This window comes from Centroberyx gerrardi, chromosome 17 (assembly GCF_048128805.1).
Source record: "Centroberyx gerrardi isolate f3 chromosome 17, fCenGer3.hap1.cur.20231027, whole genome shotgun sequence".
Classification (NCBI taxonomy): Eukaryota; Metazoa; Chordata; class Actinopteri; order Beryciformes; family Berycidae; genus Centroberyx; species Centroberyx gerrardi.
In genome coordinates, this window is record NC_136013.1 from 15,527,231 (window position 1) to 15,551,992 (window position 24,762).

Genomic DNA, 24,762 nt, shown 5'->3' on the forward strand with positions numbered 1-24,762 from the left:
CGCATTTGCTCATTCACTTTTTTTTTTTTCAAGATATCGTATTCTTACTGTTTTATTGTATTTGAAATAATCGGGCATACCGTGTGCCCTTACATTTCATCTACATTTTTTATAGTAGTCAGAATTGTTGGAATATTGACATTCATAACCCTTAGTTTTTTTTTGCGTAACCTACTATCTTCATTAACCTTTGCATCCATTTCACTTGCTCCGCTGTCCTCCACGTCTTCAGGTTTGTGGAGGGGAAAAAAGACCTGATGCCCCTACCTTTTCAGCAAAAAGGGACGGAAAATCCATCTTCTGTCACCTATTCATCCAGTGAAAAGCCCCTTGAACTCCTACGTGGAGATAGTTACATTAGTCAAGGCCAGGCCCAAATTAATGTCAACCTAGATCACCATCCATCCCAGAAATACCCCTGTTCTCATTGCTCCCTAATCATACCCCCATCCCTGCACCTCACGTGCCCCACCAATCAAAAACATAAATCTCTTATTGAACCGTATTTTCTTCCCATTTTGAACCCAAGTGTAAAATTGCTTGAAAACCAACTGAACTCAGTGGCCCTCTTTTTTTTTATATGAAGTAATAGACCTTGACAGTAAGCCTGTAAAAGTCAGTTTAGATTTTGATGAGAAATACCTGCCATTTTACTGTAATTTACTTACAAGACCTGACTTTCCCCTCTGTGCCCTGGCATGGGTCCTGAAAAGCCATAAAATAAATTGAGACAGATACATATCAAGAGAAGAAGGAGGGAAATCTTTTTCTTCTCCCTTCACTCTGTAATGTTATTCGTAACCATACCATAACCTCTGTAGAGGCAGATAAACCCGAGCGTGGCCCTCAGTTCAGGGGTTACACTTCAGATGCTTGACTGATCGAACGGTAATAAATAGTCATGTTAACCTCGTTTCATGGGAAGTGGAGACACTGCCTGTTTCATGGCATTCTGTGCGTACGCTTCATTACTGATATTAAAACTCACCTTACTAGTCTCTAGATATAATTATACAATGTAATATATAATAGTACAATATAACAGTTCTGGTCCTCTGTTGTGATTGGTTAAGCCACTTTAAAACTTTTGAAGCCATTGTAAAATACCTGATAAAGGCGCAACTTTGACCGCATAACAGTTGATTTAACCAAAAATCTCTAATCATATCAGTACTTATGTGTCGCGTATCTACTGTTCGAAGACTGTATTGCTATAGTAGGTGTAAAAATAAAATAATAATTCTAAATAATTATTATAATTACATTATATTGTTATTATTAGTATAGATTAGATTTTTGGTTATTTGTGTTTTTTTTAATTACAATTGTGTGTTTTTACCATTTTATAAAAACAATAAGCCAAGAGAGGCCGTAGTTTACAATAGAACAGCTAATAGGCGTTAGGCATGGCATGAAGCGGCACTTTGTGCACACTGACACTGAAACACTTCTTCGCAGTCTCTAAATATAAGCCGAATGTAGAGATGAAAAATAAGTTAATCCACCCCCTCTCCCTGCGCTGAGCTATGAGAAGCCCCTTCTGACCGAACATCAGACACACAGGGGGCTTGACGGGACAGGTGGACACGGTGGCGCGGCAGTGTGCGAGCGCATGTTTGTTTTTGTTTCTGGAGTGTGTGTTATCAGAGGGCTAACTCTCTTAGTTAGCCACCAGGTGTGTTGTGCGCACGTGTCCCCGGCACCCCCCGAGAAAGGGAGGGGAGGGGGGGGGAGAGCGAAAAATATCCCTGTAAACAAAGCGTCCTCAGGGACAAACGGGGTCAACTGTGCCCTGTTGGTCTGGCAGGCATACCAGCAGCATAGCAGCATGCATGTGCCAACAGTCTACTGGCTTTTAGGAATGATAATATGACGTGAATCTCAAGAGGCACCATGACAATTAAAAGTAAAAATGTCCAGAATTGTTTTTGAATTGCAATCAGCATTTTTATTATTTTAGAATGTACATCGCAACAAACTGGTAAATCGATAGCATACAATAACGAAAGCAAACAATAAAACAGACCTCCATGAATTGATTCCAGTGCTGGCTGGCGCTGATTGCCTCCTCCCAACATATGGGAAATGGATAGGATTATTATGGTCTGGTTCTGCTATGACAACAGAGAAAACAGGCAGAGGAGAGACCATCAGAGCTCATCAGCCGCTTCCCTCACACCTTTATTTACCCCAATCCCAAAGAGATGAGGGGAATTAGCATAATGATTTCTAACCCAGATATAAGGAGGAATTTCTAATTATTTATAACATCTTGGGACCCTCCACTTGATCTGTCCAATAATGTTAACATAATTGCATAAGTTGTCAAAGGGTGTTGGAGGGCTGGTGGTGGAACGCTGCTGGAATATTATACAGCTTTCTGTCTCTCTGTACGAAAACATGGAGTGAGGGTCAGAGCAGCTCCAGTGTGTTGGGATGCAATCCCAGTGTGCTTGTGTATGGATGTTTGTCTGGCAGTTAACAGACTCTAGCTAGAGAGATAGAGTATGTGTATTTGGGGATATAATATGACAGAGACCATATTCACTGACGTGCTTACATATATGTCAGTGAATGGGGCAATTACTTAAAAATGTATAATGAGGCAATTCTGATAATTAAATTAAAATTTTACATTACCCAACAATGTAATTCTGTACTGTATAGACAAAGAAATAAAACTATCTTAAGAGCAAAGTTTAGTAAAATACCAATGTCAAAAAGCTTAAAAGCTCAAAGCCCATTCAGAATGGGGATGATTCAAATTCCTAGGCTGAAGCAGCCATTATACTGAAACCCTTTATTGAAAACCCCTGAATACAGTAAAATGTAGGGAATCAGACACAAGCGGAAGAATTGCCTCACATACCCTGCCCTTTCTATTGCTAATGCTAGAGTAGAGCAGAAGCATCTCTTTTATTGTGTAGCAATGAAACTCTTTTTCATTGCGCCATCCTGGAATCAGACGCTGCAGTTGAATAATGCATAAGGCCTCTTGCCTGTACACTATGTAAATAGTCAACAATGGCAACAGTGGTAACAACAGGTTTGGGTCTGCCGGAGTATTATGTAAAGTGGCCAGGGGCGGCATGTCCGGCTCTCTAGCCCGCTATTGAGGCAGTGGCAGGCCCCTCTGAGCGCAGGGGGACGTGGCCTGCACCCGGGGCCTGGAGGGGACACGCGCAGAATTAATGAGGCCAATTTAGTGTGGGACCAGGGTGGCGTCTACTGATGGGTCCTGGAGGACTGCTGTAGCCGTACCCCCCACCCCCACCCCTCGCTTCTCCTCCTCCCGAGGCCCCCGGTGCTGGAAGTTACCTTGTCGCTGGAGGACAACTCAGCCACCTGCACGCTATTGAAATGTATTCCATAGGATATGATTAACACGTGCCCACGCCTGGTCGGCAAAAGATGATTTATTATAGAGCATCTGATACTGCAGCGAGTACACACTGTTTATTGCATCAATAGCAGCGCCCCAAGGTTTTGCATTAAGTCTTAACGACTAGTGAAATGCTTCCACTCAATATGGTTCCCAATATTGAAATATTACATTTTTTATTTCCCCAAACATGAACTACTACTACTATTTTATTTTAACTTGTAATGCATTGGGTGTTGCCCAACTCACTTATGATTATGTTGACACTAACCTGCTCTACCTCTTATTCTTCTCAGGCAACATAGAATACAGCTGTCCCGCCACAAATGAGTGTGAGATCACAAAACGGAGACGCAAATCCTGTCAAGCTTGTCGCTTCATGAAATGCCTCAAAGTGGGGATGCTCAAAGAGGGTAAGAAAACAATTCTACTCTTTTTTTTTGTTTATTACTATGTCCACAGATACACATATGTATTTTGTTATACAGTCTCATTCATGCAAAATAAAAAAAAAATCCATTGATGTGAAATGGAATATGCTAAGGGAATACTGCAACATCACACACTGGCTCTCATGATAGTCATCTTGTTAAGTCCCAGACTGCTTCAGCAATGAGCAGCACAGTAGTTTTCTCCCAGCAGCCCAGAGTGAGAAATACATGCAGCTGGCTGGCCTAGACAACAGATCCCAGCCCCCCTGTCCTCCCCCTACCAACACAGCAGTAAATAATGTGCAGTTGAGCTGGGGACAAAAATATGCTGAATAGGTCGATCCCGCCGTCTGAGTGATAGAAATGTAACAGTATTCCGACTGGAAAGGCTCAGGCCGGGTCCCTGAGCACACACTCGGCACAGTCTCAGCTCTCCCCGGCATATTGATCCACTAAATGTTTTCCGAACATCTCAGCTCTCTTCCTGTGGATGGTTTTTTAAAGTCACGCCAGCAGGGAATTCAGTGACAATTAAACATGCTTCCGATGGATTTCTCTGGCTGGGTTTCTCCCCCCTCCCTATCGCCACCGAGCCCCCTGAGACCCAGAGGCCGGGACGCTCTTCCGGGGGAGGCACCTATTCCGTCTCCCTTACCCCATTGCATTAGTGGATACGCTCTCCCCTGCTTCTCTCTCTCTGTCTCTGTCTCTCTCTCTCCCCCTCTCTCTCCCTCTCTCTGTCTCTCATGCTCGTGCCTGCTGTCTCTCTCACTTGTTGGTTGCTCCAAAAAGGCCAGACAAATGAATAATGAAAGATATGTGGCTTGGGGGTGAAGAGGCGGTGTTATATTTATTCAAGCCTCCGCTGGGAGCAGCTCAGAGACTCTGTAAGGAAACATGTTATTGTTATTTTTTTTTTCGGCTTTCCTTGAGTGCTGGTGAGTGTGGGTCAAGTGGCACTTATGTTTTACAAAGTATGATTGTCCCTCACTTTTGACCAGGGTATACAGTAGTCTATATATGAATAAGTAGCGCTCTCTGGGAATTTATTCCAGGAATGCTTACACTACACAGCTCACGACTTGGTCTTAGAATTTTACTTAGATCTAATAAACAAAATCGCGTAAACTTTACATGTATGAATTCTCTGTCAAACTCACTTGCGATGTATTTCCCCATTATTTCGCCCATTATTCACCGGAGAGTGGAATTTATGGATGTATAATATCTAGTCCCAGCCACAGACACAGCCCATATGGATCTCCACACAGTAACAGAATCCCCTGGACTGCATGCAGCCAGATAAAGACACAGTGCCAGAAAGACAGAGTAATCGCATTACTATCTGATGAAAAATTTATGCCAATATATCATCTTGGAGAATAAGAGACTACAAAAATATGTAGTCATGGCTATAAATGAATGACCAGTGTCGGGTCAGAGTAAAAAAGAGCGTAAAGCTCAAATATGCAGACTTAGGCTAAGCCCGAGGTTCTAATGCAAGCTTCTGTGTATTCAGCACATTCCCAGAATGAGAATGACCCTCCTCTTTTACATAGTGGCTACCATCACCACACAGTAACCATTATCACTGACTGATTGAAGCCCTGTGCAGGTGTTGTCATCAATCCCTCTCGAATAACTGATTTCTACCACAGTCAAAATCATTCAAAACATTTGTCCTGATTAATGGAGAAATGTGAAGTGCATTTTTGCGTAACCTTCACTTCGAGCCCCGGGCGCCTTAAAGTGTGACCAAGACGAGATGGAAAGAGAGACACGTGGTCTGTGTCCACTGTAAGCTCTATGAAGCCGTCGGCTCAACGCCACGCTCAGGCCCAGGGTGTGGAGATGACCACTGCTCATGTGACTGAGGTTGCTACTTACTTTCATTACTGCAGAAAGGTCACATTGTGTCTCAATGGAAAAATCACCTAATTATAACTTTACAGCTCCAACAAAGTACAGTGCTGCCCCCCTACCGTCTCCGGATGAAGCAGATGTTTAAATCCATCACTGTCCCTCAAAGAATCACATAATAAAAATACTGCAGATTAAGATTTGATGTTTTTGATTATACTCACAAAAGCAAAATTAATGCACTTTCAACATCTTCGGATCAAGCACAGAATGTACTGTTAGCAGGTTCATATCAGTAAGTGTAGCAGAGATGTGTAAGGAAAATAGTCTTCAAAGATCAGCAATCCGCTTACAGGGGATCTGCCTGAGACCTGTGTCGAGTCGCTGTACTTTCCCCTGACTGTATAAAGGAGGAAGTGATCAATAGAAGAATCAAATGTCAGGGGCAACAGGTTTTTCCTCTGATCAATGGAAACGGATCAGAGCTTAGAGCAAGAGAGAAGACAAGATACTATTGAGAGATTACATTGACATCATTCAGTGGCAGTTGCTCTCTGCCCCGACTTCCTCTCTCCCTCCCTCACTCACTCACTCACTCACACATGCATCCACACACACAGATGCCTCCACATAGACGCACACACACACACACAAGTGCAAAGAAACACTTGATTTCTGTAAAGCACATTTTATATATGCACACATCTGTAGGGTTGGTCAAAGAAAATATATTTTTGCTCTATTGTCCTCACAGTATAACAATGCTGTGTGTGACAGTAGAGAGTCGGGATGAGAGCTGTCCTGTCTTATTCCCTTTGTATGACATGTGACAGAGCATTGCAACAGTCATGAACATCTGCTGATCAAAGGAGCAGAGAGTTGCTGATACACAATACACCTCTCCCAGCATGTCATTGTTTTTAGCAGACTGGCATGCAAACGACAACCACATCCCACAATAGCCACCTCATAGTCACATACAGTACATACATACAAACCACACTACACTCACATGTATAGTCACTGAAATACTTGACATATAAATAGGCAAACAGAACCCTATCTATATAATTTATAGACCTATCCATATGTCTTTTGCAGCTTTTTGCTAAGGCAAACCTCACTTAAAATATATTTTTTATATGATTTAAGTTTGGAGCATTTACAGTATAGTTTCTGTTTCGCAAATACCATGTAGTGTTTTTCAATTAGTCATGCAGTATGAGGAGGATGTCAGTTCACCAGGGAAATTGTAGCTAACCTGTAAATGGAGTATGTGAGGAGGGTGTCAGTATGGCAGCCCCTGGGGTCAGCAGATAGGGGGGCCAACGTGTGACCATTTTTCCGCTACCCTCGCTCATCACCACTCGTGATTAAAAATGCTGCAACACGCTTACAAGCATGCAAAGCTGGCAACAGGGGCCCTTTGAAATAGTGCTGACGGCAGTTTAGCGGGGCGGCTGCCTTGAAAGGCAGGGTTCACCATGCCTTGCCATGTGGCCTTCTGATTTTCCCAGCTAAAATAGGGTCCGCCTAAGCCCCCCTTGGCATTGCCAACCATCCCAGACATCCTGACACTTTCCCCAGGGAGAGACACCCAGAACAGGTGAGAGGCTCAAAATAAGGGCCCCTGCCCTGGCCGGCCACACAAAGTGAGTGAAGACAGGCCCTTTTGTAGGAGTGTGCTTGGAGGGGGATCATTATTGTTTTTGGAGAGAAAGAAGAGCCCTAGGTCAGCTGGCCCCAGCCCCCGCCCCGAGGCCTGCGTTAATCCGCGCACAAATGCCAGCCGCCTTGGCCAAAAGCCCTCTCCCCCAGCACCCTGCTTTGAAGAGATGATACCCGAGCTCACCCGCTACCACCCTCGCTGCACCGTGTAGCGGGCCATAAAACAGTGCGATGACTTTGGATGAGGTGGTACTCGACTCTCGCACACTCATAACACACCTACTGTTTACTCTGGAGGGAGTAATACTGACTGGTCCGAGTCGGAGCACTTAAAGCTTCGAGGACCGGCAAAAGGACATGTGAGCCTCACAAAGGCCTCTATAAAGTCCTGGCCGCAGACCCTGGCAGTGTGAGTGAATGAATCGGTCTAGCTGCTCTTCATCACTCTCTCTTCCTGTCTGCCTGCGTCTGGCCCTCTTGGACAGTAAAATGAGACAGGTTAGTGCCAAGCTTTAATTCCTGTCAGCATCTGTTAATTATGGCCGGGACTGTTCTAATTAAAAGAGGCACCCATGTACCTTGGAATCCTCACACTGGCTTTGCGCTGGCTGACACAGCCACATGACTCAACCGGCAGAGAGGATCATGGTGAGCAGGAGCACGTCCACCTGGCAGCGGCTGAGCTCTTCAGGAGAGCCGGAAAGAAACTGTAGAAAGTGGTGACATCACATTTAACAGGGAGAGGAATTTTCCGTGGCTACAGTAGTAACCGTACCATCACAGCTGAATCGGAAAGTTCTTAAGCGCTTAAACCCAAGAGCCGAGTGGAGGGTGTTCAAAGGCTATTCTCAAGTCGCCTTCCCAGACAAGATTCCTGCTCATTAAAAAAAAATATTCTCTCATCCTTGATATGACATGATACATATCAAGATGAAATAGTGATTTTTTTTGCGTGTGTGTAAAGTACAGGTAGTTGCCATCAGATGATTCCCTAGTGCTTGCTGGGAAGGATGAGCCTCTGTTGGGAATTGGGGGTAATTAGGTTAGTGGGTTGTCAGTGTCAGGAAATTGAAAGACAATCCTAATCAGATTTGTGTTTCTAGGGAATCAAATAATTTATATAAGTAGAAGAAATCTCTTTATTCTACTGCTACATGATAATACAGTTTACTGCACCCGCCCGTGCATACAGTGTTGGCCGTGTCAGATAAGTGGTGACAATGAAGAGGACATTTTGCATAAATCCACAGTTGAATTCCTCTTTGTGAAATGAAGGCCACCCGTTCTATATTACATCATCTGCTCTTCCTTCCCCCGTTCACCCAGCGACCTCCAGTCACTGTGCATGGGACACATCCAAACTCATCCTCTCCGAGAGCACTCGCTGATGGGCAAATTGTATTAGGCTCATTTGCAGTGGCCACACAATGCCCAGGTTTGACACCGTCCTCCCTGTTATAAAGTGATGAAATCATCAAGGAAGTGCTCCGGCTGCGGGTGTTGTTCGCTCAGAGGACGTGGTAGGCTGACAAATTAACTCCTCCCCAACCGCAAGCATTTCATTGAGGCTTCTTTCAGCTACCCTTTAGTATAAATTTGTTTGGGGGTTACATTATGCATAGAAGGCGAATTGAAGGGATCGTCCCTGTCAGCGGGATTAAGATATCATGTATATTTTAGCTGTGCGGTCGCAGTGACACGCCGCTCCAAATATGGGGATGCAGGATATAAATGTTTGCATACAATTACATTAAATAACCAAATACCTGCCCAGTGGTATCAAATAAATAGAACAGCGCAGATGAAATATTTTAACTATGTTGAAAATTAATAGAATAGAAAAGACATCCAAATGGAAACATTCTTATCAAATAATGAGATAATAAATAACTTATGTTATGATGAGGCCGGCTTGACATTTACAGTATCAGTGCGGAACCTGGCCCCCTAGGTGTGGCTGGGGGTGATAAGGCCTCGGTGCTCCTCCAGTGAAAGAGGGGTGAAATAAGGGTCTTTTATGGGAAAGCTATACCTAGCTATCTATCTGCCGTAAGACAGTGGATGTTTTGTACAGCGTGTGCGGGAGTATGCCTCCGCTCGTAGGCCGGTTAAGTTTCTATTCTGGATACCGAAAGGGACACTCACACCTGAGCTCACACACACGTACACACACACACGCAAAAAAGGCATGTAGCTGGCAGCTAATTGGTATGCAGTCTGCCTCACCCCAAAAGCTAAATAATTAGAGGGCCAGTCTGTGAGATCATTGACCCTGCGTTAAATATTCATATGTTTAGACCTGCTCTGGGCTCAGCTGTGTCACAGTAGACCAGCCAGGCATGGACCACATATGGGAAGGCAGCCGTGCCTCTGACACGTCTACACACGCGCACTCAACCGCACACACACGCACACACACACACACACACACACACCCACCGTCCCTTTACAATGCTCAAAAACAGGCTAGAGACCAGCGCGGTCACTCACACTACTGGTTTTACACATGATATGTCTCTGTGCAAACTAATATGTGGCGGGCTTTAATTTCTTACCGTGTCTGGATGTCACCCTACATCTTTGTCCCAGTGTGTATGTGTGAAAGATGGATGATTTCTTCTGGATAGCTGTGTATCTCTAATGTACAGTATCTACTTTTAACTGTGAATTTTTATTGCAGAAATTTTTACGACCTACTTAATTTTCATTCTTCTGATTGACTGTAATACTGTCATGATATCCCGTAAGATCTAGTTTGAGAAGATCAACTCTTTTCATGCCAACCATGTCCCCTCCTTGTTCCTCCCCCGCAGGCGTGCGTCTGGATCGCGTGCGAGGGGGCAGACAGAAGTACAAGAGGAGGTTGGACGCAGAAAACACCCCGTACCTGGGCTTGACGCTCCCCCCTCCCACCAAAAAGCCTCGTGAGTACTGCTCCGTCACTAGCCCATTGTCTCCCCTGCGCAGGTAAAGCGCTAAGGCAGATTCTAGGCCAGACTCGCGTTCCCCTGTCTCTCCCGTGTTTGGACAGTTGAGAGTTCATTGGTCAGAAATATAGGCCAGGTATTGTTCCGGTCAGAGCTGAATTATGATAAGTCTCTGAGCAGATGACCGATATTAAACAATGAGAGAGCGCTCGGGGACACTAGTGCCTCACATTTTCACATATACGTTTTTTTTTCCCACATGCATTCTGTGGGGATAAGTGCTTTCAGTGCCTTCATTTCACTCCTACAAATCTAAGCTCCATCCATTAGTTTGCATAATGAGGAAGAGAGAAAAAGCCGACCGCCCATTTGTACAGCGTAGTGCAATTTCACCGGCGCACAATGTTTATCAGTGTAGTGCATCTTTGCGCCTCGCTGAGCATTGCAGTGATATGACCTTTGACCTCTGTTTTGCTTTGACACCCCCGCCCTCCCCCTCGTCCCCTCCTTCCTCCTCCATCCTCAGTCACAAAGATAGTGTCTCACCTGTTGGTGGCGGAGCCGGAGAAGATCTATGCCATGCCTGACCCCACCATGCCGGAGAGCGACATCAAGGCCCTGACCACGCTGTGCGACCTGGCTGACCGCGAGCTGGTGGTCATCATCGGCTGGGCCAAGCATATCCCAGGTACATAACAAATATCCTCACCTCCTTTTCTTCTTCCTCTTCTTCCCTTTTCCTTCTGTCTTTTTTGAGCTGCATTCTCCCATTCTCATTTTTCTTCACCCACTCTCTCTCTCTCTCTCTCACATGCTATGTACACATAAACATGTGCACATCCACACACACACACACACACACACACATAGATAATTAATGTCAGCAGCTCACACGGCCCCGGGGTATGTGGGATGGGGTGGGGGGTGGGGCAAAATGGACACAGCTTTGCAAGAAACAAATCAATAGAGTGCAGCTAAAATCCCTGCATTGAATGGGGAGGGGGACACAGACCTGGTGCCAATGTATATCGTAATCACAAGGGAGATTTAGAGCAGAGTTGGGGACCCGCCCAATCAAACAAGACATCACATCACACACGCACACACACACACACACACACACACACACACACACACACGCACACCCACGCACAAACACTTCCATTGAATTATTGATGGGCATAATCATGTTTCTTCCTTGCCCCATAGACATTCTGATAGACGAGGTGTTAGGTTATAAGAGGCTGTTGAATTAAGGATACAGCGCCTCACGTCAGCAGAGATTTTGCTTCCTTCAAGAGTTTTCCTCTGATTTTTGACAGAGAACACATTGTTTAGCTGCTCTTTTTTGCAACCAAAGCAGATTCTCCTTGATCTTGAGCTTGACCCCCCATAACTCTATAACATTACAGTGCTGTAGGCATGGAGAGGTAACACACTAAATGAATGTGTCCCTCAGCGGCACCTCCATAACCTCTTCTTCTCATCAGCATAACTTGGACAGGGACAGAGCTGTCAGCATGCAGGGCCTCTGTGACGGCACTCCAGCACTGACACTCTCTCTCCTCTCTCTCTCTCTCTCTCTCTCTCTCTCTCTCTCTCTCTCTCTCTCTCTCTCTCACTCTCTCTCTCTCACACACACAAAAAGTGAGTGTGTGCATCCTCTAGGTCCAGGGTCCACTTAAATTTGGCATCATATCAGTTTATTCAGAAGATGAATCGCAATCCCAATTCAGAGATTTAGACACTCCGTTTATTTTCAGTAAAGTGGACTGGACTCCAGCTGACCTCAGGCGGGAGCGTTTTGTACTGAAAAGGTATTAGAGTATTTCTCAGAAGGAGGGGTATTAATCAGGTACAGATCTGATAGTAAGGAGATTAGGGATGGATATGCTCCCAGCCCCGGCCACAACCCCCGTCCCTTACCCATCTAAACTGTCTGGATCACTCCCCATGGGCCCTGCGTGGTCAGCAGGCTGAGAGTGTAACCAAGGAGCTTACTCAGGACCGGATCACAACTGACCCGATAACACACTCTCATCGACGTGACCCAAAACATACCGGCATGACAGACATGCACACACACGCTAACACGCCCATGCAAGGTACGGATACACACACTGTGCGGGCATGGAGGCATCACTCACCGAGACACGCATACACACAGATACAGACGGCACACATAATCCTTTTATAGTTCAGTGAAAAAAATACACTGAAAACTTAACAGGTCATTTGAGGCAACTGAGGCACTGACGCGGGTTTAGTTATTACAGCAGCCATACTCGTGCTGTATACTGCTTATGACTGGGCTTAGTGTTTTTCCATGTAAATTCTATTTTATAGTCTATAGGAAAAAATACATACTCATGTTTTAACATATAGTTGGTGTTAAACAGGTTAACTTGCATTCCTGAAGTGCGTCATCAATGTAGTAGCTGTACACTCTAACTAGGTTTTTGTGAGTGTCATAGCTTTTAAGCGCTGTGTTAATCAGATTATACTAACACCTACTGTGCAGTGGATAGACTCATAATGTTAATGGGATTTGCCGTACAGATTGTGGCAGAGGGCTCGTCATTCTGAACGCGTCGATAATGATCATTTAACCCAAAACCTGAGGCAGTAAGCTTGCGTGTCGGACTGTTCCAATTGAGTGAACACTCAGTATTGAATAGACAGTTCTGCTAAACAAGCTACCTGGGAGATGATGGACCTTAAGTGGATTATTCAGATCTGCATTGGTATACATTTACTTGCACGCACACCTGTGTATTTGTTTTCTATTAGTCAAGTTATTACCTGTGACTTTATCTTAAAATCAAATCACTCACTGATTCTTTTTCCTTAAAAAACAGACGATTTGACTCTAAATAGAGACTTCCAGTTCAGCTGGGAGCTCGGTCTGTGTCTGTCCCTTTGGTGGCGTCTGTATTAGGACAGTGGGTCTCCTCTGGCCATGAAATGGCTGCATAATTGAGTTGTACATGGCTGAACCTGATCAGAGACGGTTCACTGGTTGAGCGAGACTCCATGCACTAACACTCCATGCACCAACGGTACCCCAGGGCAGCACCATGCTCCGCTCCTACCATATTTCTCCCTCCATCCGCTCAGGGAGAAGAAGGGAAGAGGGAAAAACTGCTGATTGCATTCTGATAGATTTTTGCGGCCTTTGGCAATGGAATTAAAAAGATTAACAGTTCATTATGAAGTAGACCACATTGATTAGGCCATTGACAGATGGGCCAATGACCAAAGTCCAAATTTAACAATTTAGACGTCAGGAAAATTGGCACTTACCTTCTCCCAATTGATTTTTAATTTCCCCTTTTCTCAGCTAACATTTGAAAAAGTGTTTTAAAAGTGGCGTAATTTGCAATAAAGTGGCCTTATTGAGTTCTAATTGGAGGGCGATTGGAGGATAGCAAAGCTGTATCATTAGCCTTGATGGTATCTTTGTCTTACAGGCTCAATGTCAACTTTGTCATCTCTCCTCTATTTTACATACAGTGAAAGGGGAATGTCTGTTAATTTACATACATGAAGTAATTTTACAATCGTTTTTATAAGCACAGTAATACAAATTGAACAAAATGAACACAGAAATAAGAATTATTTAATAAGATGAGGCGATAGTTGCACTACCGCTGTTTTACCTTAGTACAATGAAGTAGATGTCGGAGGCTGGTGTGAACAAGCAAGAGCCTGTTCACAGGTTTGCCACTGCCAGGCCCCGGCCTTGCCCTCATTCTGAATCTGCCTTTGATTAATTGATAATCACTGTGGAGCTTTTGGACACGAGTGTCACTGCTCCAAATAGCACCATGAAGCAGAGTCTAACACGGCTGTTGCCTGAGGGGGGCAGGGTCATTAGGAGCAGTGTTAGGGGGATGCTGACAGATGGCTTGTTGTTCCTAAGGTGCTAACAACCTTTGACACACATAGCAGTCCACTGTCCACCCCTCTGGCCCCCTTCCATCCCCTAAAGCTGCATTTCACTCAGTCCAAGAGGTTTAGGGAGGAACTAAGTATACTGCAGCTTCAAAACACTGGAACCTGTTTACCTCCTTGACATTGCTCCCTTCCTCATGAGTGGTGAACGGGGGGTGGGGGGGGGGGGTACCAATGTGACCCCTTTAGCCCCATGACACCCCCCTGTCACTTCCCAGCCGCAGTGGGAATGTCATGCGGCCATATGTAAAAACTGCCATGCATGTTGCTTATGCAAGAGATGCTTGTTGTTAGATGTTTGCCACAGTTCCCATCCCAGCTTCCCAGGCCAGCAGTGTTTTCAGCTGGGAATTCTCTCAAAGCTAAAGGGATGAGCGGACACTGCTTGCCTCCTGTGCAGTCAGACCTATTTCTTCTTCTCTGGCATATCACCCTTAGAATGTAAAATATTTAAATAGAGTTGTGATTCATGCTGTTCATTTTTGATATTTTTTTCGTATTACTTTAAAATAGTTGAGGTAATAAAGGAATACGTTCCCACCATGTTTTTATTCTAACGTCCTCCTTGTGTGTTTCTGCGTTTTTTTGTATTAGATTTAGACCAGATGAATCTAATGAAATATCCTTGTTTGCATTGTTCTATTCATTACTGGTGTTTTGGGAATATTCATCATCTCTGCTTTATTGGATTTCAGTTCATCAGCTCAGCATTTGACAGACAACCGCGCGGCTGGCGTGTTAGTTGTTAGCGGGGAGGCAGCGATGAGAGATCACGCCTCTTGTATGTTGTCGTGTTTGTGTCAGCTCAACCCACCACCATAACCACCCACCCACCCATCAGCCCACCCTCCTCCAGCCCCCTCCGGGCTCCTGTTTTCTCTTTGCCATTAAATTGTGAAATCTACTTACTGTGTTGCCAGCCTGATCCCACTCAAGCTGCGTAATCTCCTTGTAATAGAGTGTGAATACTGCCGGGCAATAAATCAGCACCTCATCAGTGCACTTTATTAAATATAGACACCAACAGACAGCTCTTAGTATATTCAATTTACCCTCTGACGTAGGCTTCAACACAGGAGATAAAGATAGATTGAGCAATCAGGTGGATGCTGAGGCCTGAACCCGGGCAGGAGAGCGGGAGGAAGGCGGAAAAGCTGCGGGGAGATTGAGATGGGGGCGTATCGGAGGCAGACAGGCAGCCGGGGGTGTGCAGGGCCAGGAAAGGGACATCTGCCAGGCAGGGTGGGGGAAGGCTTTGTTTAGTTACTGTGATACATGAACAGGTACATGCAGTATCGCAATTACGTGCGTGCGCTTCTCATACTGTAGTAAGTTGAATCCATATCGGTGCCCGGGTCTGAAACTGCAGCATCTGTGTAGCATTTTCCGTAGTCGTATTTTGCATAAAATCCTCCTGTAGGAAATCTTGTATGCCGATGTGCCTTTAAGTCATCGTCAGCAGAGCGCCGTCCCTCATTAAGCAGTGTTGCTGGATGGCAGCGGAGATAAATTATGTGTAATTATGGCAATGATTAAAGCCTGATTCGTCCTGGTCTTTGGGGCTAAACAGAGATATATAACATCAGTGGCGGGCAGTGGGACCCTGGGGAGGGCTAAAGACTCCCGTGCCAGGGTCAGGAGGTCAGAGGGTGCAGATTAAGACAAGGGGATTACTGAATTTAACGTTATTCAACCTCATAACCGTTCACAGGCTGCTGGTCAAATCACCCATTCCCCAGCTACTTACAATGGGATAATGGGCTGGTTATCGCGTTGAAAAGAAGCAGATAGCCAGCGCTCCTTAAAGTGGAGCATTGAAGCTGAAAAAAATATATAGATAGATATAGATATATTTTGTGTTGACATGATTTTGTCCAATATAAAACAGCCTTTGTGTCATCAAATCAGTATCAAGGGAAGGCTCACGGCAAACTGAGCTGTTTCTGTTGTACATGTGGCTGGACTTCAGGTCAAATTATTTATGTCAAGCGCAGCAATTTATTACCAAGCTGCTATTGATTGGGTCCTCCTGACGCTGTCATGTAAATTCAGGAAGAATCATGGTCGGCAGCTGCAAGTTACACACACACACACACACACACACACACACAGATCCTCACAAACATGCCCGCATGCAGACACACACGCACACCATTATGAATCTGCTCAAAATTGTCCTTCATTCCTGTATTGGTTATACATCTTACACTATAGTATGATCACAGGAGGCTATACAAATCAGAGGTGCATACATCTTTTTTCCCCCTGTCCTCTTTTTTTAAGGGTATCATCTAAAATAGAAAGCTTTGATATAGAATAAGCTTATGGCAGCATGATCATTCAGATCAGTTTGATAGTAAAAAAAAAAAAAAAAGATGAGCTGAACCTCTGGGGTCCTGTTAGGGGCAGTTTTACTCCAACTGGAGCCTGGAGAGCACTTGACTTGGCTGAGGTGAGATTGCCGCTGGGCAGAAGTCTTCAGGGCCTGCTTGTCCTTCTGATAGCTGGCCATGATAGATCAGCCGCTGTCCAGCCAGAATTACTCTCTTTCCTCTCTCTATCTCCCTCTTCCTTCCCCCCTCATGCTCTCTTCCCCTTTTTCGCTCCCTGCTGCTCTCTTTCTCTTTCTCTCTCCCTTATCTCCCTCCTCTCTGGCCCATATCTTCTCCTCTCTTTTCTCCTCCATCTCCCTCTCTCTCTCTCTCTCTCTCTCTCTCTCTCTCTCGCCATTTTTTTTCTTTCCCTCCCTCCCTCTGTCTGCTCTGTCGTCTGATTGAGGGTGAGTTACGAGGGGGCTGCAGCTGGAGGGGGCCACCGTGCCTCGTAATTACATCTCTTTTTATTACCCGCGCTAATGGCCCTCGGGGAGAGGGAAACAATAATAAATTAATAGAATATGAACTCCAGCTCAACAGAAATCTCCAGCATTTCATTTTGGACCGTCCTGTGCTCTGGCAGATGAAACGGCGCTCTGATTAATCTGTGCGAGGGGTTTGAACCAGCCGTCTGTGGGTTTGGGCTGCCCCCTCCTGCCCACAGCCAAGGGCTTTTGGGGAGATAAAGGGAGAGAGGATGTGGGTTTTGGCTCCCTTGTTGGTCTTTAGTGGTCTTGTTTTCACTTGCAAGCCGTGAATGATGGTGTACTGATGTTGCTACACAGTGGTCAGTTGTAGTGTTGTTTTTGTCACCTATATTTATTTTTGTTCCTTTGTCTAGATTGGACCGCAATTCAGTGATGCACATATAGGATAAACTTACTCATCTTGACATCTTGTAATGTCGAAAATCAAAATGCCTTTGAGACGTATGATTTCCCCATGAGCAGGGTGCTTAACTCAGAGTGAACAAAGAAAAACTCTGCATTGTTATTATCTCCCTATTCTAGCCTAGAAGCCTTTCAGACTGAGATCCGCCGGTGCACTCAGCAGTGGAGTGGAAAAGGCCCTTCAAGCGCGCAGACAGGCCTTTCTGATTTGGTCAATATTGTGTCATGTTTGGTCAAACCCCACCAAGGCAGTGGGCTGGAAATGAAGATGTAAATATTGATATTTCATTAGAGGAAATCACCCACTCCGACGGCACTTAACCGGGCCGCCTTCAGAGTGCGGCGGCCGGAGCGCCGTGTGACCCGCGGAGTCGGGAAGTCACTTCATTACTCGATTAAATTGAGTGGAAAAAGGCAAGGCAACGACACGAGATCCCATTTGGAGCGATAATTTAGGCCCTGAAGAGAGGGGATGGAGCAGGGGAAAAACACCACCTCTCCATCTCACAACACTGGATTAAATTCAAGGACTTTTAGCGTCAAAGGTAATTGTAGGCTGCTGGGCTGTGTGTGTGCATATGGCTGAGAGGTGTCTGCTGTATCAGAGCAACTCTAAAGCCTCTCCAACAAGCCCTGAACAAGGCCTTCATATGGGCTGTCACATTGGGAGCAGCGCTTTAGTTCCGCTTCAGTCCTCCTTGGCATTAAAAGGCTAGACAAAGCCTTGCCTGTGATTGTGATGCCAACCTGATGCGGCAATCAAGACCGCGTCCATGCTTGCATGACAATTTCCCTCCGGCCAGTCCACATTCTGTCCGATTTAATGGCCATGTATGCAGACAAGGAAATTACACAACAAAAGATTTTAAGATGCATTCTGGATATGTGTAATGGCACAGACTTTTACAAAATATGGCTTATTGCGTCCACTGATAATAGTCAACTGTTTTGAGTGCTTTCGGCAGTTTGCTTTGTTGGGTCTAATTTGGGCTGCATGCTCCTCAGACCCCCTGACCGGTCCAGCCAGGCGCCAGCACCTTTCTGTGTTTGATCACAGCACTCCATTCTACTGACTATTGATTCCCCTTCACAATGTGAAGGCCCTCACATTCTGATCACAATCTGTTAATTAATGTATCCTCCAGCTCTTCCCCTCCTGTGGTCATCACCACGATAAGGGAAATTGAACACTCAGGTACTCCTCTCCCTCGCTCTTCTTTTCTCTCTGCCTGTCTCTCTCTCACACTCGCTCCCTGTCCTGCCTCTTTTCCACTTTCTCTCACTCTTCCTCATCGTGTCTCTCGTTCTTCTCAACCTGCATGTGTGTGTGTGTGTGTGAGAGAGAGTCTATGTGTGCGCATGGACCTGTGTGTGTGTGTGTGCGTGTGTTCATGGTGTCCTGGCTGGAGGAGATAAACATCAGGCTGGTGACTGCGCCCCAATGAGATCATTTATATTTAAGAGAAAACATGGGGCGGAGGTGTGGTGAGCGCCCTGGTCAATACTGTAATCTATCGCCTCTTAATCACGGCATGGCAGATAGCATGGCAACAGCAAACTTGTAAAAGCAATCATTTTAATCAGGGGCTGAGTTGAAGGGCCTAATATGCTGTCAGAATGGGCCGCCCGCAGGCAGGCTGGGCAGGGGGAGGGGATCGCAGTTTATTGACAGCTGAAGGGTAGTACGAGGGGAAAAAGGGATGAGATGGCTATCTGGGTATCTGCTCCTCTCTCTCCTCTTCTCTTTCGCCTTTACCCTTTTAATTTGTTTGAATTTCTCGCAGCTCATCTTTGGGGGATCTCGCGGTTTGTTTTATTTAATGTTCTATTCTAAGCATATGTAGAGGTGTTTGAGGGGGAAATGACAGCGGTTTGATGCCACTGAGCCAATTTCAGCTCATCCAGCTGCTGTTTTAGAATGGGGGGGACAGAGTTTAATCAGGTCTTCAGGCTGGGGTTGAACCATGTGACCCCTTGCTGTGTGTGTGTGTGTGTGTGTGTGTGCGTGTGTGTGTGTGTGTTTGTGCGTATTTCTGTTTACGTGCGTGTGTATGGATTTATGTGCATATATGTGTGAACATGCGGCATGCATGTGCACACATGCGCTTTGCGTGTTTGTTTTCGTGGTTGCATGTGTCCGTACATGCGCACACATTTTTGTGTATCCATGCACGTCCGTGTGTGTGTGTGTGTGTGTGTTCCCTCATCACCTCCCCGCGCTACACGGTGCAGCACTGAGTACATGTCATGTCCTCAACCCCTCCAATGAGGATGTGTCTCAGTGCTAATCCCCCTCACACCAATAGCAGTGTGACAGGATACAAGGGGTAACCACACGGCTTTGTGTCTCCCAGACCTTTGCACCGATTTACTGTCCTCACTTACAGTAAAGCCCACTCAAGTGCTGTGACACCGGCCTCAAAGAGGACCTTCCACAGCGCATTTAAAATTAAACACCTCGTGCTTACATGTCCCGCAGGCTGCCGGGGCGAGGCTCAACAACTCATGTTTGCTTTGCTGATCAACCCAGAGAGCTGAAGTCACCGAGAGAGATGACTATGGTTTTGTGTGAATGACCAATATGCTTTTTTTCTTTTCATTTAAAGTACTTTCTTTGTTAAAATAAAATACATTTTGTTTCCAAGTGTTGCATTTCAAGAGTTCTGTGAAAACATGGAACAGGCACACATATGAGCATATTTCAAAATGTTATTTAGGTGTGAACAGAAACGCACAAATCCACACACTCACACTCACACACACACACACACACACAGACGTCCCTCCATTTTTCCTTGGAGGTCCTCCGATCCTCATGGCGTCTCCCCCTCTGCCCCGTCTCCCCAGGCTTCTCCACTCTGTCTCTGGGAGACCAGATGAGTCTACTGCAGAGCGCCTGGATGGAGATCCTCATCCTCAGCATTGTGTTCCGCTCGCTGCCGTACGAAGACGAGCTGGTGTACGCCGAGGACTACATCATGGACGAGGAGCACTCGCGGCTGACGGGCCTGCTCGACCTCTACGTCTCCATCCTGCAGCTGGTCCGCAAATACAAGAAGCTCAAGGTGGAGAAGGAGGAGTTCGTCACCCTCAAGGCCATCGCTCTCGCCAACTCAGGTAGGGGAGCTGCAGCATGCTAACTTATCACGAATGACTGTCAAGTGTCAAAATTCATCTACACTGTTTAAATTAAGCATTACAAAATTAGAAGGAAGTACATTGTAACTTACAAACACCAAAGTGAAATTATATGCAAGTATTGATGTGGAAAACACTTTCATTGTGAAAACATTTATTTATAAATTTTCAGGGTGAGTATTTTAAACACATTTGGGTTTATAATAATAACATATCAAAAAATTGTGTTAATAATATCAAAGCATCAGAAATACTATATATAGAATTAGACTTACACTGTAAGTATGTATACCATGATTGGTTTGAATTAAACAGTTCCTCAAATCTTTTCTGATTAATCCAATATATAAATAAATTAATTTTAAACAATATTTGACTCTAAATTTAAGAGGACACTTTCAGAGGCATAAACCTTTTCCAAAAGATAATTTTTTGGAAAACATTTACACTTTACATCAAATTTTCTTTTTGAACATGTTCCGTGCTACAGTGCATATTACGCTGGTGTTAATATGATTTCATTTCATGATTTAATTAAATTTTTGTTTTATGCAAAAATTATTCTCTCCATTTATCCATTTAAGTGCAGCCAACTATTTTGAAGAAAAATGTTTTTAAGAAGAGTGACAAGTGAATCACCAAACCCTTTAGCATTTTCATATACTGAAATAAATGAACATGTGCATGGTATATGAAACGTACATTGAAGATGTACCTTTATTTAGGATACTTAAATACTTTTAATTACATGGAAATGTTACAAACTGTGAGAGGATTTTTACTTTTACCCAGCTGTACTGTTGTTTCAGTTTGTGTACTCCTTGCACAGTACAGTACGATATCCAGAGACTGTAAAGTGAAGTCTAACACAGTTTCTGAAATAACATTTCTTAGTTTCTCAGGAGTTTTTGAGTGTAACCTTTAGTTTGGAGCGTGAGACGGAGAGATGGAGAGAAGATAAGGGCAGTGTATGGGAAGGAGGGAGGGGGGGAGGGAGGAGGGAGCTTTTTTAATTGAACGCCTTCCATGTTGTGGTATTTCTCCACCGCTCCCTCTCCCTCTCTTTCTCTATCTCCATAACAGTAGCTGCGGGGCACAGCAGCCACGGGAGATAAATTTAGCATTTCATTAGGAGCACAGGGGCTGTCAATAAAATGTGTTAAGTCGAATGGAATGAGTATCAGGGAGTGATAGGCCTCGTTTGTTCCAATGCGAAGACGGCACGCTGCTATCGACAGGCTGCTTTTGAGAAGGCAGGACCTGTCCCGCTCTGATCAATGCGCGCCTGGGTCACCGGGCCGCTTTCCCTTGTTTTGTCCGGGGCTGAAAAATGAAAATGCTGATGGTGGGGCTTTGCTTTCAGACGACAGAGCTTTTGGTAGGGAGGTGGGGTGTGGGAGGGAGGCGAGAGGAGAGATGGGGGTCGAGGGGAGAAGAGGAGGAGGAGGGGGAGGGGGAGGAGGGTGTCCGGAACGTTAGAACAAGGTCTCTGGGAGATCACTCTCCCGGGAGCCCCTCTGTCTGACAGCTGTGAAAATTCATAGCGATTGATTTTGTAATTAGCAGTTTATCAATCGGATCGACGTGGGCTCTCTGATGGATTGCAAGGAAATTGTTTCTTCAAAGTTGTTTTTTTAAGCCCACCCCTCCTCCAAGGGCTACAGGCGGCGTGCTCCCCGCGTCTCGCTCGCCTTTTCCTTCCCATCTTGTGAGATGTCTCTGTCTCGCTTTTTATTTTCCCTCTTTTTTCCCTTTCGCTCGCCACAAAACATTCCACTATAGTTCGGTTCAAATCAGGTTTATCACTACAATGTGTGTGCGTGTGTGAGAGACATCGCTGAAACTCTCCTGCAGGCATCAGAAAATATATTCAACAGAAGAAGAAACCAAAGAGAACAAAATATTTGACTTTACATTTTTTTTTTTTCACACTTTGCTTTGATTTGTTAAAATGTAACTTTTGTGATCCCAAGGAGTCACTTTACTGGCCAATCCTCTGTGAAACGAACAGGAGATAATTATGTCACATCACATCCTCATCAGAGATTTTTTTCTTCTTTTTTTTTGCCTTTTGTTCTTCTCTCTTGTTCCATCCTCCCCCCCTCCCTCCCTCCCTTCCCCATTCACTTTCCAAAACGACCTACTTCATTTTACCGCTGTGGATTTGAAAACCGTCAGGGTGAGAAATGTCTCAAGGTCTTGGGAATACAGTTGTTCCAGTCAATGAATTTGGGGCGAAGTCTGAAATCTGTTTTGCCTTTTATTGTCCCGTGTGGTAAAATATGCACCGCCAAGGTGAGACGAGTCAGGCAGCCAATGACATGCCGCCTCCGGAGTGCCAGACACCGGTTAACCAGTGAGAGAACCGCGACCCCAGACTATCCCAGAGAGAGGAGGGGAGATAGAGACAGAGGGAGAGACAGAAAATGGAGAGAATGAGGAGGGAGTGCTGTGGCATGGCGTACAGTAGGAGCAGAGAGAAACGTTACAGGCCGAAAAACCTTAGAAACTGAAACTGAACACAGGAGGTGAGAGAGAATAGTTGGGCTGACTGAGGCTGAGAGAGAGTCACAGTTGTTGTTGTTGTTGTTGTTGTTGTTGCAATATAACAAACACAACTTTACATTGTAATGCACAATCATTCCAAAATAATAAGATATTGTGTTTTTGGTAAGAAATCTGTGAGGTATGTTCGGTATTTTGTGTTTTATCTCAATGAAAAAAGAAAAAATTATAGACAAGTAATGAAAAACTGAACAGGCAAATTTAATTTTGCCAGTTTTGAATGCTTATATTTGCTTAAATGGTTTCCAAATTGAAAGACGATGAACACCAATGTAGAAAGCCCACATTTGTTGTTGTATCTAGTAGGGAAATAAGCCCAATAGTATTTGTTTTCTCTCCACTCTCCAAACTCCTTTGAGGGAATAGGAGGGAAATTAATAGGAAGGAAGCATTGTGTTTAACTGGGGCTTGTTTATGCCGTCCAATTCTCTAATGGAGTTTGTTTTTTTTGTTTTTTTTAAAGAAAACAATCTGTCCTCTGGAACAGTGAGGTGTTTAATGTGTACTCATTCAGCAGAGATTGGCTGCTATTCATTCCATTGTTGCTGGAGGATAACATTGATTTTCAGTCTCATTGGTCAAAGGCCATATGAATATCCCGCCCAGTCCACCAGACAAGGAAAAAAGATATTAGATCTTGTTTTTTCTTTCTTTATGATCTATTCTTTATCTTGTCAGGGTGTGAGTTATACTGATAATGTGTCCTCTACCTGACTGCACTGACAGGCCAGTAAAGATCAATCATGAGATTTAATTTTGTTTTAGAAAAATCCATTTCCCATCACTCCTGTTATATTACTGGTGTCTCAAAGTTCAACTACATTTCTTCCAAGTTACAGGTTTTTCAAATTTGAAAATCGTGTTTGAGACGTATTCATGCTATCATCCTGAGTATCCCAGGGCACAGTGTTCATGTGTGTGTGTCCTGTGCTCTCCCTCCCGTCAGACTCCATGCACATAGAGGACATGGAGGCGGTCCAGAAGCTGCAGGACGCTCTCCACGAGGCCCTGCAGGACTACGAGAGTAGCCAGCACCAGGAGGACCCACGGCGGGCGGGCAAGCTGCTCATGACGCTGCCCCTGCTGCGGCAGACAGCCACCAAGGCCGTGCAGCACTTTTACAGCATCAAGGTGCAGGGCAAGGTGCCCATGCACAAACTCTTCCTGGAGATGCTGGAGGCCAAGGTCTGATCGGAGGGTGGCGGGTTGCCCCGGCGTCGGCCACGGCAACGGAGGGTCGCGTTGGCGACGCAGAGAGTGACTTGAACCAAGGCTGAGGGTACTCAGGAGAGGGAGACCCCCACTGACTGTGCTAGGCAGGACAGGACCGACCTCTCCCACTCCTCCTCTTGGAACCCTGGAACACTATCTAAAAAAGAACAAATGCAATACTTGGTTATTAGTATAAATATAAAAATGATGCAGATTAATTTAAAATATATAAGAAATACTATGTACAGTAATAATTTTTTTGTTTTTTTGTTTATGGTCTGTGGTCATGCTGTATATGAAGAAGGACCCTTCTGCCCCTCAGTATCTTCAGAATAAGTAGTTGCCAGTTCTTGATTAACA

General features: G+C 44.9%; 1 protein-coding gene across 11 annotated transcripts in view; it reads left to right on the forward strand.

The window, feature by feature from the left end:
- esrrb (estrogen-related receptor beta) overlaps nucleotides 1–24,381 on the forward strand; it is a 41,746-nt gene extending 17,365 nt beyond the window's left edge. For 2 of the 11 annotated variants that reach the window (XM_071924142.1, XM_078289437.1), the window contains 5 exons: nucleotides 3,679–3,795; nucleotides 10,155–10,265; nucleotides 10,795–10,956; nucleotides 20,335–20,604; nucleotides 24,137–24,381. In XM_071924142.1, coding sequence (XP_071780243.1) covers nucleotides 3,679–3,795; nucleotides 10,155–10,265; nucleotides 10,795–10,956; nucleotides 20,335–20,604; nucleotides 24,137–24,381 — 905 coding nt within the window. The other 9 variants (XM_071924146.1, XM_071924148.1, XM_071924151.1 and 6 more) reach the window with 9 other exon arrangements.
- The last annotated feature ends 381 nt before the right edge of the window (nucleotides 24,382–24,762 follow it).